We start from the raw sequence: 19,168 nt of genomic DNA, 5'->3' as shown, positions 1-19,168 counted from the left end.
ACAGTCACAGGTGTGTAAAAGCATCAATAAAACATGATATAAATTAAATATATATGGTTAATTATTCAGCATTAAGCGTGGTAACGATGATCCCAAAATAACTACCAGAAACTCTACTCCCACGACTCAATCTAAAATATAATGTGGATGTGTGCTAGACTAGACCGTGGTTAGCTTATAATCAGCGACCTGGCCTGGTTGTCGGATTTGTTTTTTAAACGTGTCTGTGGTCGAGTTGGTGGGGAAATTACCTTCAGTGGGAGTGGGATGTCTGTTTCAATAACTTTTGTATGTGTTTGGTGCGGTTTTAAATCAGTAATTACTTTGGACAAGGTTAGCCCAGCTGGTTGCCGATTTCCGGCTGCCAATTAGCAATTTGGCTCGGACGTTAGCCATGAGCTAATCCTCAGTGTCAGAAGCAACTAACCTCCTTGTGCGCCTATTTAAAATGGATGAATTTGACTTATATCGTGAAAAAAGCACAATAGAACGCTGAAGAAAAATAAACCAATATTATTATAGTATTATAGTGTAGGATAGACAGCTCTTGCTCTTCTTAACCAAATATTTTGTGTCTTTTAAGTTATTTTGCACTCAACTTAGAGTTGTCAATCTCTATTATTTCATTAACCACTCGGGCGTATTGGTTTTTGATAGAAATGAACCGGCAAATAGAGTTGTGAATTGCAATTTACGCGTTCACCACTAAGTGGCACTAAAGGCTAAGTATGAGTTGAGACATCCTGCAGTATTGCATATCATTTTTTTAGCTGAATGCACTCATTTTACATTAGTATGAATGGCAACAGGTTTACTATACTTTCTGTCATCTAATAGCAGAGCATCTATTCTGCTTGTCACTATATGTCACTGGCATGATGGATTAATCAAAATATTACAGACAGATGTGTTTTGTGTGTGTTTTTTTTCTTTTCCCCTGGGCCAATACTGATTTTTATAGTTAATGAGGCAGATCACCGATATTTGTTTGCAGGGGGGGACATTTAGGTCAAAATTTTGAATGACAAATGCCAACACTTGACTTTAAGTGCCTTTAAGCATGATTATTATTAAGCATTTCAGATTTTCAACATGTTAATTTTATTTTTATTTCAGACTTTAGCTTTACTTTAAAATTCTAACAAAAAAGTGCAGGGAGCTGCCATAAGCATAAGCAAGTCTCAGAACAAAATTTGTATTCTATGATGAAATGTGTGTTACTGTTATGTATTATGTAACATGATGTGAGGTTATGCCACAAGTTTGCTGACAGGAGAAGTCAGGTCAGCCGACTTTTCACTCCCCCTTCTTCCTGCTCACATCTGTTGCTGAGGAGATGGGAGTCTGACTCCAGACGCGTTTCTACTTTCGCAGCATGACGGGTTGCGTGCGTGCTCGCTGCTGATTAAAGTTGAAAGACAAAAGCTGGAGTGCACTCATGCTTACATTCTCCTAAAGTCATACATAGGACGAGGGTTTCTTTTCAATTCCGAGGAATGTCCCGGCGCTGGTGCAGGCAGGTCCTGCTTGGCGTGGAAGTGGGTATTGTTGTGGTGGCGCTGGTGGTCGGCACTGCGGGGCAGAGCTACGACGGGAGAGAAGCCGGCTCGTCCTGCTACGGAGGATTTGACTTGTACTTTGTTTTGGACAAGTGAGTGCTTCAGTTTTTACTTGGACTAATGTGGGAGAAAAGAGGATATTTGTATGCTTCTAGTTGGTGTTGCTGCTTTGATGTTCAAGTAACTTATAAGTGTCCCATCCTACTTAGAATGACAATTTGTATTATTGCAAGACAGAACAAAAAGTGACAAACTGAAAATTCATCAGATTTAGTCTGAAAAGTCAGTGTGAAAAAATATGCATGAGTAAAAATTTTAATGGTTTGAAGTAGGGATGTTAATACCCCGTTTTTTTCCAGACCAATGACACTAAGAATACTCAGTCTTGAGTAGTCACCGAGACCAATATCAAGTATAGATACCACTAGTACATTAGATACATAAAATGTGCCCCAAAAAAGTCAATAATTTTAAAGAAACACCTATAAATCCTAATATAATATTTTCCCTTAAATTGTGTGAAATTTATGACAATTTTCTATTCTTCTAATTTAAAGTTCCTGATTATAAAACGGCCACAAAATACGGGCTGATACTGATATTGGCCGGTGTCGCAAGTACTGATGCCTACTGGGTATCGGCCCAATATCAATGCCTAGTATCATTACTCGTGCATTCCTAGTTTGAAGCAACAAATTATCATTGGTTTAAGAAAGACAATGTTTGTTTTTTTTACGGTGGAAAGGCCTCGATACACCAATCCCACGTCGGAAGTCGGGAAGTGTCTGGGTGTCTGATTAATGAACAAAACCAATGTTTTCGTTGGATTGATATCGGAGTCAGACCGTCGTGACATTTTATCACTCTGATTGGCTGTTAGCTAGCGAATTAGCGCATAGGGCAAGAACAGGAAGTGACGAATGCGGATCAACAGTAAGCGATGAAAAACATGTAAGAATTGTTTAAGTTTTTATATCCCGCCCCCGCAAAGAGCTTTCCGGTTTCCTTTCTCGAACGATGAGGAATAGTGAGTAGCGCCGCCGATGGTATGGAGGGGTATTACTTCTCACACATGCACAGAAGGTACTTAATATTCTGCATCGGTGTCTTCACACACCAACAATCGCGATATGTTAGAGGTTCAATACTTATGACTGCAAATCAAATGTGAGAGGTCAACGCACACACAAAAAAAAAAGCAGTTAACAACGGCCTTATCTCAAATAAACACCTTTAAGTCAAATAAACAGTCCTCAGTTTAGGAAATAATCATTGCTATTTGAGGACATGCGCCTCGCAAATCAGTCAATACCAGCGGTAGCAGTCTTCGAAAGCACAGCGTCACGAGAATCAAAGATGCTCATTTGATCATAAAACACACTGCAGGGATTTGTGTCGTCAAACTGCAGCCACGCGTCACTTATGGCAGCTGCGTACCGAGTCTTTGTCCCAGCGAACCCTTTCTCCATGAGAGCCAGCTGTTCCAAAGAGCGTTTGGCTGCGCCGGCGCCGGGGCTCACATCACAGGATGATAAATGAAAACAGAAGCGGAAAGCGGCTCGCAGATGCTTCTCTTGATTTACTCGCTTATTTTCTTCTTGAGTTTTCCGTTTCTGCAAATTTAGCATCTAGAGCAGTGGATCTCAAATGTTTTTACACCAAGTACGGCCTAAGAAAATACTTGGCTTACGAGTAACACCATTATGACCAACTTTCAAATACAGTAGGCCCAAGTGTTGATTTAAAAAAAACAAAAAAAACAAAAGTGGAAAGAACAATAGCTAGGAGCAGTTGTTGCAAAAAACACATCTTTACAATAAATGTTATGTACTCATTTATCGCATACTTAATAAAGCTGAAAATCTCTGTCTCCTATTCAGATCTGGCAGTGTGCAACATTACTGGAATGAAATTTACTACTTTGTGGACCACCTGGCTTACAAGTTTATCAGGTGGGCTGCACAGAATTTGTTCTGATCAACAGAGTGCAGGAATCAACTTAAGGTGGTTAACCATCTCTCTTCTTACTGTCAGTCCTCAGCTACGGATGTCCTTTATCGTCTTTTCAACAGAAGGACGAATTCTCATGCCACTGACAGAAGACAGGTGACTTAATTATGTATTTTCATTTGGCTTCTGTGTTGTTTTATGCCATCATTTCCATATTCCTGTTCTCTATCCAGAGAGCAAATACGAGCCGGGTTGGAGAAGCTCAGCATGGTCCAACCGGGTGGTGACACCTACATGCACCTTGGTTTGTCAAAAGTGAGTCTTCTTGTTTTTTGGGCAAAACAATCCCGAGGACTCAAATTTTTTCGATCCATTTCAATGCATTACCGTTGACTTCTCTTTCAGGCCAGTGAGCAAATTTATTACGGCACGGGGGATGGTGAGTTTTACTTTTTCACACTTTAATCATGCACTTTTTCTGTTGAGTCTTTGAGTCCAATCATTGCAACTTCACCTCACTCAGTAATTCACCTCACTCATATGGCAGAATCATCAGCTGAAGCCAAAATAAGCTGAAAGTACAGCTTCCTTTTTTTTGTCATGCAGATAAATTAATGTATATAGCATATATGGGAGCTCCTTGGTGTTCTGGGGTACAGGAAATATATTAGTATGAAAAACACACTAAGTCTAAAATTATCAAAATAAAAATAGTAAGTCTGGTAGTACCTGATCCACGTGACTTTGCACAGATTTACGATAACACATAAGATCTTTATGATCTCGTTGCTAGTTGTACTAATTCCTGATTTCTTTCTGCCTCCAGGCTACCGGACAGCAAGTGTCATAATTGCTTTGACGGATGGTGAATTGAGGGAAAATCAGTTTGACCTGGCTCAAAGAGAGGTATGTGACTTACATTATTAAAACGTCAGTTACACATCACTAGTGAATGCTTCATCTGCTATGTCTGTGGTTAGCAACGCGTAGTATTAAAATCCTCACATGATATTGACAAACAAAGCACACCACACACCAGTCGCCTTCCAAGTCAGCCATAGTACAAAGATTGGCCTGTGGGGGGCAGTACAGTGCCACATGGCATTCAGGGTTCCGGGAAGTAGCCTACAAAGAAGAAGAAGTAACAGAACAAGCTTGGCTAACTGTTAGCATATCGCAACTACATTATGATAGCAGACTCCTTATAATTTTTTTATTGTCGCAAATGACTTATGAGAAACCGTATGAGGCGCCTTTCTGATTCAGGATCACCTCTCATACACAACTGAAATGCTCTCACAAGCACTACTGTAATGTTGCCTTACACGTAAATGAATCTCTCACACAGTACTGAAATCATTTTTGCTTATATAGAGTTGCACTACAAAAAAACACTTCCACTCACATTTGTAATGAAATAGTCTCACATTCAAATGAACTGATCTTACACGCACAACTGAAACTTTCATGCACAAAATTCAAATGTGCTTATACACTGCTGAAATGCACACACAACTGATTTTTTAGTTATATTTGTTATATTTTTGTTCTCATACACTAAAATCTCTTATTGTACTGAAACTCTCACTAACACAACTGAACACACACCATAGAAACTTTCGCATACGTAAATGTGCTTACACTGTTGAAGCACTCACAACTGATTTTTTTTCCCATTATACACCATTAAAATGTTTACACACACAACTGAAATCTCTTACACAATATATTGATACTCTAACTCACACAGCTGAACTACTCACACACACCCCTGAAACACTCTCCAACACTATTCACAACACAATAATGAAATTCCTTTCACTCACTGTTACATACACCTCACACACGACTAAAAATCTCTCACACATAACTAAAATGCTGTCAAAACACACGACGGAAATGCTCACACACACTACTGAAATTATTTTAGCTCATGCGCTCGACCGAAACGTTTTTCACTCACACCTACTGAAATGGTCTTACAACTAAAATGTTAGTTAGAACTCACACACTACTGAAATGCTTTGTTCACAAAAATGTATAAAACACATATTTCAGTATATTTTAAGAATTTACTTACTAATCAAATTTGTGAGAATATTTTACGTTTGTGTGTGAGCATTTCACCTATATAAAGGGTTTTCTGTAAGTGTGCAACTTGTTATTGACTTATGATCGCGTCTCTTTAGTGATGTCACAACTGGCGTCTTCCATCACTGAAGGGGCGTTGTTAAACTAAATAGTACAGTTGCACTCATACTGATCTGACCTTTGAAGGTCACCCTTTTCTTCTTGTCACCTTTAAACTCAGGCTAGCAGAGCGCGCCAGTTGGGTGCCACCGTTTACTGCGTGGGAGTGAAAGACTTCAATGAAACCCAGGTGAGTCAGCCCATATGAAGCGCGAAAAACAAGTGCCACACCAACAAGATAATAATAATCCCTTCCACAGCTGTCAACCATTGCCGACAGCGAGGACCACGTCTTCCCTGTGACTGACGGTTTTCACACGCTGCATGTGGTCATTGACTCGGTAACAATCATGTCCAACACTCTCTCATTCATGCAGGAATACTATTGGTCTTATTGTGTTATTTGATTTGTGTAATGTTTACATTGCTGTAGATCCTAAAGCGGTCATGCATTGAGATTCTGGCCGTCGAGCCCTCGAGCATCTGCGCAGGAGGTAACAGTCCAGTTATATTTATGATTTCATGATTCACTACTAATATTGTTCCCGTCGTCTGGATATTCCACAAAGGTCATTTTCATTGTAAATCTGCCTGTTGCATGTTGAGAATGAAAATTCCTGCCAACCAATGTAGGATGAAAACATAACCCAAGTCAATCACTTCAATGCTACTTCAGAATCTTTCCAGGTGGTAATCAGAGGAAATGGCTTCTTTCATGCCCGCGACGTTCAGAAAGTCCTCTGCAGCTTCCGCATCAACGACACTGTGACTTTTAGTAAGTACTTATTCCAAAAGCTCTTAAATGACATCTGGGGTGTGTCTAACATTTTTGATCACCTTATAGCTTCAGAAGCATTTAATGAGCCTCAGTGCAGCGGGTTCAGACGATACATAAAAGCACAAAAATGGTTTGGCTTGGAGTCGCTAAAACTTCCAGCGTTAAAAAAAAACAAAAAAAAACTTGTGAATTAAGACATCTTTAAGCAGGTCTTATATAAATCCCCGCCATGACGAGCCAAGCCAAGCCAAGTTCCCTACATAGTTGTCGGGTAAAGTGGCTGGTTTAAAAAAAAAAAAAAAAAAAAAACTTCAGAAGCAGCAGATAGATTTCCCAGGAGTTTGGCGAGACACTTTCAAGTTTCACACTCCCCATTCATTATGCAGGCATGAGTGCGAATCAACTTAACTGAGCTCATAAAATAACTGAAAACACTGTTTTATGGGCGTGTGGCATGCTGCTGTTGTGGTTGTAAACAAAGGGAACAAGGATGATCAAACAGTGACGTACATGTTACACACATACAGCAAGTGTGGGTAACGGATAAACAATAGAGTCAACTGCAAAATAAGTTGAGCAAAGGCTGTCCTTGACAGTAGGATGCTAAAATCCCCCAAGCTATAATTAGCATTAAATCAATAAAATCAGTTTTCAAATACCATTCAGCAGCCAGGAATGGAAGCCACTCTGTTGTTTTGGCCCGCAATGATTCCAATCCCCGTCCCACCCCCTGAAAAAAAGACCACATCAGCACCTCCTCACTCTGCTTAGGATCAGCTGGTATAGCGCTCAAGCCTTCTCAGATGTCCGAAGAGGGAATGTGGCGTCTTTGTGCACACATTTGACACTCGCCTTCTTGGCCAGTGTAAATAAACCGCAGCCGTGCTCATTGGCCTCTTTTCTCACTTTCAAGTGAGGAAATGCAGGAATTTAGTTCAAAAAAAAAGTGCTGAGGCTTGAAACTTGCAATGGCTTCATGGCTTTAGAAGTCTCAAACTTTCCTAAAGTTGGTACGATTTTGCCATTCGGGGGTTAGAGGTCAAATTCAAGCAAAATCGTTTTACAGCAAAGGGAGGTTAATTACGACGAAAAAAAAATTATGTTCCGCTTTATGTTTTATTTTACAGTCCATTTTCTATACACTTGCCCTTATGAGAGTTATGGGTGAGCATGGCCATCATTGGCTGCAGGTGATCATGTGACATAGCCAGAGAGAATCAACATGCAAACTCCACACAGTAGTGTCTGAATTAAGACTCGAACCTGCGACCTCTTGATGTGCTTGTTTTTCACAACTAGTTGGATGTGCATGCTGTATGAGATTAACACGCATTGTACTTACCACTGCACAGTGAAAAGACCTTTGGTGGTGAGAGACACCTACCTGCTGTGCCCAGCTCCTGTTTTGGAAAAAGAAGGAACGTAAGTGAAATGTACTAAATCCAAGAGAAAGGCACCGTGCGTAAAACAGCTTCAGGAATGCACCAAAGTTGTTTGAAAATGTCATGAATCCTATTCCCGTGCTCACTTTTCTCTACAGGGCCGCCACGCTCCACGTCAGCATGAACAACGGTCTGAGTTTCATATCCAGCTCCGTCACAATTACCGCCGTCACTTGTGTGAGTATGCTAATTAAGAAACTGAAGTCTGAAATTGTACACCTTCTGCTTTATGCTACTGCATTTCAACAGCAACTTTGACCTAAAAAAAAATAATGGAAAGCGTTTTTTTTTTTTTATGTTTTGTGTACACACCCTTTCAAAATGTGCAACATATCGGAAATTAAATTCCCACCCCGTACATGTTATTTTTCTGGCTCAGCTTGGCTGTCACCGTGTGTGCCAATTTGAACGAAGACTTATTTTCATCAATAGCAGACACAAAGTCTAATTCTTTGTATCCGTTTCTGCTATCAATTATACACATGACGTTGTGAAAACACTCGTGCTCTTGGTTGAAAACATCAGCATTCTCCAGTTTTGCCGGGGGAGTTAGTTTGTGTCCAGAATATCCCTTTGATGGCTACCCTCCGTTGGACATAAAGCAGTGTTGCCAGTTTGCCACAGTTACCTAAAAAAGTCATTTAGTCACTGATTACTTGTTTTAAAAAGTAACATACCGGTAGTTATTTTAATGATTAATTGCTTATAAAAGTAGCTTAGCTACTTTACTGGTTACTTGCTTTAAAACGTAATGCAGTTACTTTACTGATTACGCAATTTTAAAAAGTAACTTAGGTACTTTACTCATTACTTGTTAAAAAAAAAAAAGTAACAAAGTTAGATTACAAGTTACATTTAGCAGAAACCGCTAACTTAACATAAAATGACACCGGTTTTTATATATTAAGTTTGTTTTTACCGAAAATAAAATAACGGCAGCAACCTTTTTGACTTATAATTATTTTGATAAAAAAAATATAATGAGTCTTTTCAGGATTGCACTTAAATTTTCTCCTTGTTTTTAATTAAACAATTAAAAAAAATTCAATTCACTTAAAAATATATATTTTTTTGTCTTATTTACTCGACATATTTATCTATTCATTTAATGGTAAAACTGAATATTTATAATGTATTGTACACTATTTATAAAACATGATATTATGATATTATTGAAGCTAGGTATAAATAACATTGTGGACTAAACAGTGTGCAACAAACCTTAATATTTTTGCGTTTAGTTGACAAACTCAAAAAGACACTTTAGTTAGGAATCAAGTATTCTCCTGTAGGTTATTATTCATTAATCCTTAGTTTTCAATAAAAATACCTATATGAAAGAAGCACAATTGCTGATAACTGTGCAATGTTTATATCGTGTCAGTTCTTGCTCACTACTGCATCCCGCAGGCAGACAACAGCAATTGGTTGTAGTGTTATAAAATGCCACCCTCTCTAGAATCATTCTACAAAGTAACTATGAAGGGGTTTTGAAGAGTAAGTTTGGTCTTATCACTTGTTTGGGAAAAGTAATGCATTTAGATTAGTCATCACTAGGGGTGTTAAAAAAAATCGATTCGGCGATATATCGCGATACTACATCGCGCGATTCAATAATCGGCAGAATCGATTATTTTTTTTTTTTTAGGATTCACACCTTGAGCATGGAAGAATGTTATATGAACGGAACATTAAACCTTAATATTTTATTTTAATGCTGTTCAAACATGAAACCGATTACAACCTCTATAAGACTGAAATTTCAGATAAATAAATAATACATTTTCATATAAATCTTACACTCTACAAGCTTACTGATTAGTATTTTCTAAATTTGAATGAAAAAAAATCGCAACAATCGACGACTTATAAATTCGTATCGGGATTAATCGGTATCGAATCGAATCGTGACCTGTGAATCGTGATACGAATCGAATCGTCAGGTACTAGGCAATTCACACCCCTAGTCATCACTCTAAAACGTGATTATTTGAGAGCTATTGACATCACTGGCATAAGCTGTGTTTCGAGGAATAAGTATGAATCTTAATGCCGAAGTTACTGCTGAGAAAAAGCAGCAGATTATTTCCATTGCAGCTGTCTCGGGTAGGAATATTAAAAACAGCTCACTAAAATAACTGTAAATACTAGATGGCATGTAAATGTGGACATATAGATGTATTGCATGATGATGTATTTTTTTCTGGGCAGTCTGATGGCACCTTTGTGGCCATTGCTCTCCTCATCCTGCTGCTCCTGCTCATCATTCTTCTGCTGTGGTGGTTCTGGCCTCTCTGCTGCACTGTGGTAAGATGATGTATTGACATTCACTGGCCACATGATGAGGTCCACCTGCACATATATCGCATTTGAAGAATCAAACCGAACAAAAATGTCACTCACAAAAAGTATTCTGTATGCCTTGAGAATGTAACGATTTGGATGATTGATTGAGAATGCTCACAGGCATTTGACTGGTTCATAATGTGACTTTTTTTTTTTTTTTTTTTAAATTACATAACTCCCTCTTCTGATTGATATCCAGGTCATTCATGAGCCACCTCCACCACCGACAGAAGAAGACTTCTCTGTAAGTGTTTTGAAAAATAAAATACAATTTCCTGTACTCATCAAAATACACTTTGTTTGAGTATAATAATTGCACACCTGCTTAAGACTGAATGCATCACATTACTACATTATTTAATGAGAAGTTGATGAAAAAGAAAAAAAAATCAACACAATAAGCGCTAACGAGTAGAAAATGAGATAAATATTCTAATTTTGAGGCAGTATTGGATGGAAATTATGAAATTTTAACGTGCCGTTCTGCTACGCTATAATTGTACAACCATGGACCGCATGTGAAAGTTTGCCTCTGGTCTAGGACGACGAGGATGATTTTCACAAGAAGAGATGGCCCACCGTGGACGCCTCGTACTACGGAGGCAGAGGAGTTGGAGGCATTAAAAGGATGGAGGTACATGAAACGGCCACATACGGCATTGTTAAGGCTACAGTTGGAAAAACTCAGCTCTCATAGTAACAATGCTTTGGGACAATCTACAGTAAACGTGTCAAAAAAAACAACTTGAAAATGTTCAGGACATCTTCGAAATGATATTTCACAGAATGCCACATTTTCTGTGACAAAATTCCTAAACATAATGGAGACTGATACAAAACATTCCAATGTCAAAATGTTCCACTTCTTCCGAATATTTTTTCCACATTTTCCTTGGGCTAATTCCCAAATTATTGGAAACTTTAATTCCACTCATTCATGACATTTGCTCTTTCCATAGACTTCATACTCTATTGCTGTTCTCACTGTTATTATAATTCAGCATTTTTAAATGTTCCAAGCTTCACATTCTATATTCCAGCATTGAATTCATTCTCCAGCATTTCAGTTCAGTGTCAGATCCTCGGCATTCACACGCAGTTTCTAATGAAACTGCTTTATAGTCAGAGCCCAAAGTTTTCGTCATTTGTTTTAAACACAACAGCACAAAATCAGCCTCACTCGGGACATGTGAGCTCATCCAAATGTGCGCTGGTTCCAAAATATTTCACAGAAAGGCACGATTATTGACAGACACGCAACAATATCAACAACAACATTGCCAGAACATTACTAAACATCCAATCAGATTGCTCTGATGTCATCCCTATGCTCCTCGCAGCCAGTAGGTGGCACATTTCCATGATATGAATGGTTATGGCTATGAACAAGCATTACACTCTTAATTTCTGTCCTCGGCATTTTTGCTCAGCCAAAGCATCTGTCACCATTTACTCACTCGTTCCTATTTAAAAGGGAGATGAAACGCATGACCAGTGAGATAGTCTAACCGAATACTTTCCCTTAATTCCTGACTGCTTGAACCATACAAATGAACGTGGCCAAGAGGTTAAGAGGATTCACGTTTCACATCAGTCGCCCATGATGAAAGTCAAGGCGATAGCAGGGTGAAGTCTCGGGAGTCTGCTCTCCTGGAAGCTCGCAAACGGAGCCATGGAAACTATGCACGTCTTTGTTTGAAAGCTTCTCTGCTTGCTTGAAGCTTTCACGAGTTGCCTGTGGCAGCAGTACAGAACGACATTTGCGGAATGGACTGTCAAGGTCACTTTGACATCACTGCTTTCACCTGTTAGATCCTTTGTTCAAATGGGAATTGGAAGTTGGGCTCAATGATTTTGACACGTTTTCCCCTCAATATTTGATTTAATAATGCAATTATTTTTTTCCAAGGTACTTTTGCAATGTATTTTCAACGAACACAAGCAATAAATTAATCAGTATTACAATCAACAATATCTATAGATGTGCAGTATTTTATGCGTTAACTTTAAAAAAAAAAACTCTACCTCCAAAATCATCACTTTTTAGGAGACTACAGATGCCGTTGTCAAAGATCTTTAAGTAAGCCGTTTTCAACACTTGACAATGGTCAATTTATTTAAACAAATGAATAACTAAATAAAATAAAAAAAATGGTCATAGCAAAGATTTGTGAAAAAATAAGAGATACTGATTGACTCACTGAGCCATTTTCTTTTTTATTCAAACATGAATTCTTATCCTCTTGTTGAGCCTACAAAGTGGACAATAAATTTGTGCACTTAAAACTTTGATGGCTGCAACAAACATCTAAAGTATTAACACCGCAAGTGTTTTGCTTTTTCTTTAGCTTTTTTTTTTGTGTCGTTTTGTGATGCTACCACAGATGAGTGAATACTGCACAAACATAGCAATGGAATTTACTGTAATTGATTAAAGGGTCCAGGCTGCTTAGAACAGCTTTAGCAGTACAATTGATTCAATACGAGATACTCACACATATTAAATTGCAAGCATATGTTAATGTAAAGACACTAACCAGCGTCAGTGAACGGATGATGTTCCACTGTACAATAGCTAACATCCCTTCTTCTTTCTTCTCAGGTCCGCTGGGGTGATAAGGGCTCCACCGAGGAGGGAGCCAAGCTGGAAAAAGCCAAGAATGCTCGCGTCGTGATGCCAGAAGAGGAACCCGAGCCGCCTCCATCGCGGCCGCGTTACCACATAAGAAGACCCGTCCACCCTCACAAGTGGTATTCTCCCATCAAGGTGCTTTTGATATGTCAAACATACATTCTTAACATTAAGTACATCTACGTGATCTAATAACCACAATGTAATTTGCCGAGTAGCTAAATGTAATCAAACCAAAATATCAAAAACAGCTCTTAGCATGATGAACTTATTGTGCACCTGTGCCTAATAAATTGTCCCAAGAGTGCATGTTCATGTTCAGACTGCCAACCTCGTCACTGATGGAGTCATTATTGTGTCCCACCCTAAAGCACACAAGAAGCCTGCTCCTAGGTCAGCTCTGTATAACAAAAACAGCCTGGCTGTTATATAAATATATCATATTTTTGAAAGAATTGGGATGCCTTCTATTCGACGCCAAATGTTTTGGAGTTTCCAGGAAATAGTGTGTTCTTTCTAACTTATCAGTCAGCTGTAATAAGAAGCAGACGTGAACTGAGCTCCTGCTGAGTGATGGAATCTTTTTCAGCAGGTGTCGTTATGCATAACGAAAAACAAAAAAGCATTTCAGAATTTGGCATGTGGGACCATCTGGAATGAAATGGGAAAATAAAGTGGCGCGGATGGCAGTCAGACTCAAAGTCATGTCATAACAGTAGCAAACAGAGTGATTTTGATTTAAAAGCTTGTTTTGAAACGCACTCCTCAAAACACTTTGTCACTTTACTTTTACTGCAATGTGTGTCATCTTTGGACAGGGCAAACTGGATGCTCTCTGGGTTTTCCTGAGAAGAGGATATGACCGAGTGTCTGTCATGCGACCTCATCCCGGAGACAAGGTGAGACAAACATCTACGGTACCGTTCCTCTTAAGTTGTACAGTTGGTTTGGCTAAAATCTTTTTAGCCAAATCCATTGTAAAACTTTTTTTGTGACGGGTGTTAGGGAGCGTCAATTACTCACAGATTTTCGGAGGAACATTGCATTGGCATTAAATTGGAATTGGGCACTTGGGCCTGTAATTTTAATCCAGCTTCAGATTACAACGCCAGTTGTATTATATATATATATATATATATATATATATATATATATATATATATATATATATATATATATATATTTATTTATTAATTTGACATTTTTACAGAAGCGTACCACATTTGCTTGAAAAAAAGAAAAATCCAATTCTGGAATACAGGAGGGTGGGGCGGGGGAATTACGGAAAACAGAAAAATTCCAAAAATAAATAAATAAATAATAATAATTATTGTGGAAAAAAGAAAAAAAAAAGAAAATGGGGTGGAATCAGAAAAAGAGAAAAATATTCTGAAAAATGGGGAAATTTTCAGAAAATAAGTGAGAAAATATTCAGGAAAAAAATGAAAATAAATGTTCAGAAAAACTGGGGATAAATTCAAAAACAGAAAAAAAAATATTCCAAGTTCACGACAACAAAAAACAAACAGAAACAAAAATAAAACAAGATTTAAAAAAAAAGTAAATCACTCCTCCCTTAAATTATTCAAAAAAAAAAAAAAAAAGTGTTCCCCTAAAGTGAATGCAATAGGCTTCCATACACTTGCTTAACAAAACATAAGTGCATTGTGTGCTGGATCTCCTTTGTACAGCAATAAGTATTGATAGTGTCTTCTTGACCCTAAAACACATTTCTTTTCATTTCCCTATGGGAGAATTTGCTTTAAAATCCAAACAAATCTATCAGCAGACTGCGACTCTTGGAAGACATCTGACAGCATGTTACCATTAATCAGCTAACAGCTAATTAAAACAAAGAATGTTATTTAACAAGGCCAAAGGGAAAAAAAACTAAACAATATCTTAATGATTTTCCCCAGGAGTACTTTTGGTCTGCAGAAGTCATTAAACAAGTAGCTCCCAGCGTCAGCCTGGCGGAGCTGGCAGGAATGTTCTCTTCTTCCGTGACACTCACTCACGAAGGCATTTTACGTGACTTTCCAAGTTGCCAGTGGCGTGCTTGGAACAAGTCAAGCAGCAGCTGCTTCTTGTCTGCTTATACTGTGAACACCCCGTTTATCGTGCGGGATACGTACCACACCCACCCGCTATGGATGAAAGTCAGCAATATAGAGACACCACATAAATAAAATAACGTACTTTATAGTTTCACCCTGCACAAATACTTGAAATTTGACAGATTATTGCTTTGTGTTTGTTAAAAATATAGGCCTAAATGTAAAATAGAACTTTATCGCATATTAATTGTGCCACTGTTATGATTCAAGGGCAAGTGCATCAACTTCACACGAAACAAATCCTACCCAGCTTCTCGCTACCCCATCTACAAACACCCCTCCACGCATATCTACACGCTGCCCTACAGCCCTCAACGCCGCCCTTCGGCCGACGACTTGGACTTGCCCCCCTCGCCCACCGCCACGCTGCCACCCCTGCCCCACTCGCCTCCGCCGCCCTCTTACACGCCCCCTCCCTGCAGAACTCTGCCCTCCGTCTCCGCGCCACCTTCGCCCACCGCCTCCCTGCCGCCGCCGCCCCAGGGTTCGCCGCCCTGTAGAGCCCCGCCTCCATCCCGCCCGCCGCCACGCCCCAGCCACGAGGACTACTGACGCATCCTGAGTCTGATGGAAACGTGAGCGCGCTTCCAACCATCGTCTGAACAGGGAAAACATTTATACTTTTTTTTTTTTTTTAAGATTACAAGGGCTGATGTGCAATTAATTGTTTTTGTATGATATGACTAAGTACATTGCAATGTACTTATTATAGCTTATGCTTGATCTTTTCTTTTATCATTGCTTTGTACAGAGAAAGATGATCTCCCTTAGCATTAATGAAAAGTATAGAGTAGGCCAACACAATTTCTTCCAGGAAACTGGCTGACTTTGAATTAAAAAAAAAAAAAAAAAAAAAAGATTTTTTTTTGTAGGTTTTCAGTGCTACTGATAACTAGACGGGGCTAACTCCATTTTTCCCCCCTGTCATTTTGCAGTAGAGTGATTTAATTTCGCCGGCCAAAATTTGTCTTCAGCGCTACTGGTGGTAGGAAACCACAATTCTTAACTACTACCACATAATAACAACAATGCTGTTTTCAATAAGGACAACATATGTGCAGTTTTTTTCAATTGAACAAACATACAAAAAATTATGCTCATGCATATGGAAAATAATTAGGCTCTAGTCTTGAGCATGAAGACCCCCAATTCAAAGATGACACTAAATTGCTGAAAACCAAACCAAGTGTAAGTGCAAGAACTCATATTGTGTTTTTTCTCTCTCACAAAAATCAACTTAAAAGATTCGAAAGCTACTTTATATATTCCTGTATGTCATTCAAATCATCAAAATATGCTCGCTCACTCACCTGTGTGAACCGTGAACACAACAGTGCAGCAGTGCAACAGCTGGTCGTCCAATTAAGCCACCTTACGCGTTTTGTAACGCATTTAAACCTTCAATACAGGCATGTTTTTGAAGGAAGCGCATTTAACCAATTTCTCATCATGGTCTTTAAAGGAACTGTTAACGCTGAGGAGTAAAAGAACCTACTGTTTATATACTTTTTGATATCGAGGTAATGGCGGCCATGACGCGCTCGCCGCTGTCTTCTTCATAATGACAACCTCGCGTTTGGAGGCGCGAGTGACCGATTCTGCCACCCTGTGGGTAACAATGGTGTTTCATCTTTAAATGGCTCTTCAACAGTAAACATTTTTATCTTCAAAAATTTTGAACTGAAATGATCTTAAATGACTGTTTAGGGACAACAACAAAAAAAGGTTTTGTTTGTTTTGTTTTTTTAAACAGTGGGAGGTGAACCCTGTTTTTATGAGAGTTGCCATCTTGGAAATGGGAGCTGGCCCTGTCAACACGCGATCGGTGACCCCTGCACGATCGGTGACGCGACAGGCCCAGTGCTCCACTTGTGGATCAGAAAAAGTGGACTGGCCTAACGTCAAAAATTTTAAAACCTTGATTGAGAACACTAGTATTCAAATGAGAGATTTTCTTGATTCACTTCTGCACTGAACTTAAAAACAACAAAGGAGGTAGCCCACTCTAGTTTTAAGTGGCTCAAATAATAAAGACATTTCTACAATGAGTGCCTCATGAAAGGGAATGATCATTATGCCTATGCCAGTCTGAATGTTTAGAAATGTGTGACACAATGATCGCTTAATACTCCTGATTTTTGTTTGTTTAGGGGAACTCTCAGGTGCAAATGTATCAAATGGATCCCCTATTACAGTAATAATAATTGTTGGGCCATATTTTCCCCTTGTGATTTTTTATGGAAACTACAGAAAAGAAAAAAAAAGGTGTAAATGACTAACAATTATTGGAGAGTTTATAAACCAGAGGCGGGACATTAATCTCCCAAGCTGTCATTAGCTGCATTAAAAAAAAGGAAGAAATCATTTGCACGGTGTAAGTTTGACGTCACAAGATTTTTGTGGTTTGTCGGTCTGGAAAAATCACCGTGAGGCTCAGTTCAGTGCAGAGTCTGGAAGTGATAGATGACTTCAGAAATAGTCGTTTGTCTAGCTGCTTGCTCCCGTCTGTCTCAAAATGTTGATGGATGACTTTGTTTTTCTGTTTATGTGCGCTTCGTTTAAATGAAGGTAGCACGAACATGAAATGCAAGTTTTTAATCTGTTTTGAAAAGTCTGACAGCAGTTAAAATCTAAAGAAGTTGGTGATCAACAAGCTAATATAATATGACAGTTGCCAAAATAACGAAGAGGTGGATTACAAAATAAACTGCATTTATTAGCTTTGGGTACCAAATGGGAACAGTTATTTCCGACTTCGGAAAGATGTGACATAACGACCAGTAGTCTGAATTCCACAAAGCTGTCAGGAAAAAATCTTAGTTTTTTGGGTCAGTGTTAAAATGTTAAGTAGCACACATGAACACTGTAAATATCAGCGTTACGGATGCCACGTTTCATGAGGGGATGCAGTTATAGTGTGGCTCAACTATCTCCTGTATTCAAGACAGGAAGAACATTTAGAAACAAATGGCATTAGACCACTCATGTTCTCAATTCAATTCAATTTCCTGACTCACCACAATCCAAACACTAATCAATAAATATATTCACAAACACATAATCAATTTTATGTTTGAAAATGGCATATTATTTAAAACTAATAACATTCTCCCCATATGGAGCATATTTCTACCGGAAGTTGATGAGATACTCCCGGCGGGGACCAATCCTATGGCGTAATCACAAAAGTGGAGTGGATAACAGTAAATCCTAATAATGTACTTATGTTTTTCATGTGCTTTTTTATTCACTTGGAAAGTCCGGTGCACTGTATGAGCTTATGTGAGGCGTGTCTCGGGGAAAATGCAGGAAACAGATAATAAAAGTGAAGTACGGTAACAACGCCATGGAGATGTGAAAATATACTGTAGCAAATGCCGTTTCCCAGCACAAAAAATATTGTTAATGATGATCGTAAAATGATAAATGACACAGCAGTGTTGGAGTAACACAGGCCAAAATGGGCACGTACAAAAAATAAAAACATTCCCTTGTAAATATTTGGTCTTTTTAGTTACTGTATTTTTTCTTTGGCACTATAAAAATTTCCGCTCTTTAGTTTTTATAAAAATTTCTGTGGGAAATTTAGCTTGATTGTGGAATTTTAAATACTGTATTACTCTTATTTCCCGTAATTGTGACCTCTGCTCTAATAAACACTGCACCTCAGTTAATACATATAATTTAGGGATGGAGCCCCTCAGTAATAGCAAAAAGATTAAAATATAACTATTACTTTAAACACATCCTTGTAAATGAAAAAAAATATTGCAGTAACAGTGTACCAATACTTCAATGCAATAAGTCACTTTCGTAGGCATAAAAAGCAGGATTACAGCAGATGAGATTCAATTGTTCTCAACAAAAACTAAGCTGTTTTGTTCTTTCATACTCAATAAATATGCCACCATCTTCTGGTTGATAGTTGAATTACATCCCATATACTTTAAATACTGTAGGTGTTGATGAAAAGAGTTAACTGTCCTGAAAAAAAAAAAACTGCTAAACTGCGGACCTGCGATAGAGGTGGCAATTCCAATCATTTGTATGACTGTTTTTTTCTCAGTCACTTTGATACATTTCTCAAGTCATTCTCTACATTTGTTCAAAGAAATGTGAAACTGCTTTTTTGATGTGCACAATTACAATGATGT

At 38.5% G+C, this 19,168-nt stretch overlaps 2 protein-coding genes across 4 annotated transcripts in view; one reads left to right on the top strand and one right to left on the bottom strand.

Moving 5' to 3' along the window:
- The window catches only part of LOC144002007 (bone morphogenetic protein 1-like), a 32,419-nt gene extending 15,868 nt beyond the window's left edge, over positions 1-16,551 (bottom strand). For all 3 annotated transcript variants that reach the window (XM_077496786.1, XM_077496787.1, XM_077496788.1), the window contains exons 1-4: positions 16,325-16,551; positions 12,803-12,909; positions 10,142-10,271; positions 7,862-7,877 (exon numbers count right to left, since the gene is read on the bottom strand). The gene's annotated coding sequence lies outside the window, so the exon portion shown is untranslated. The remainder of the gene's footprint in view (positions 1-7,861; positions 7,878-10,141; positions 10,272-12,802; positions 12,910-16,324) is intronic.
- On the top strand, positions 1,387-15,842 carry antxr1b (ANTXR cell adhesion molecule 1b). The gene is made up of 18 exons (XM_077496789.1): positions 1,387-1,651; positions 3,440-3,511; positions 3,594-3,665; positions 3,743-3,824; positions 3,915-3,948; positions 4,336-4,415; positions 5,821-5,889; positions 5,960-6,040; positions 6,133-6,193; positions 6,376-6,474; positions 7,830-7,899; positions 8,018-8,096; positions 10,131-10,226; positions 10,465-10,509; positions 10,807-10,899; positions 12,868-13,032; positions 13,716-13,796; positions 15,225-15,842. Exons 1-18 carry the CDS (start codon positions 1,497-1,499, stop codon positions 15,564-15,566), a joined length of 1,776 nt encoding a protein of 591 aa, XP_077352915.1. The 5' UTR covers positions 1,387-1,496; the 3' UTR covers positions 15,567-15,842.
- Positions 16,552-19,168: the final 2,617 nt, after the last annotated feature.

Source organism: Festucalex cinctus, chromosome 15 (genome assembly GCF_051991245.1).
Source record: "Festucalex cinctus isolate MCC-2025b chromosome 15, RoL_Fcin_1.0, whole genome shotgun sequence".
Lineage (NCBI taxonomy): Eukaryota > Metazoa > Chordata > Actinopteri > Syngnathiformes > Syngnathidae > Festucalex > Festucalex cinctus.
Note: the sequence above shows the minus strand (reverse complement) of the source record. Positions and strands in the feature narration are given on the sequence as shown.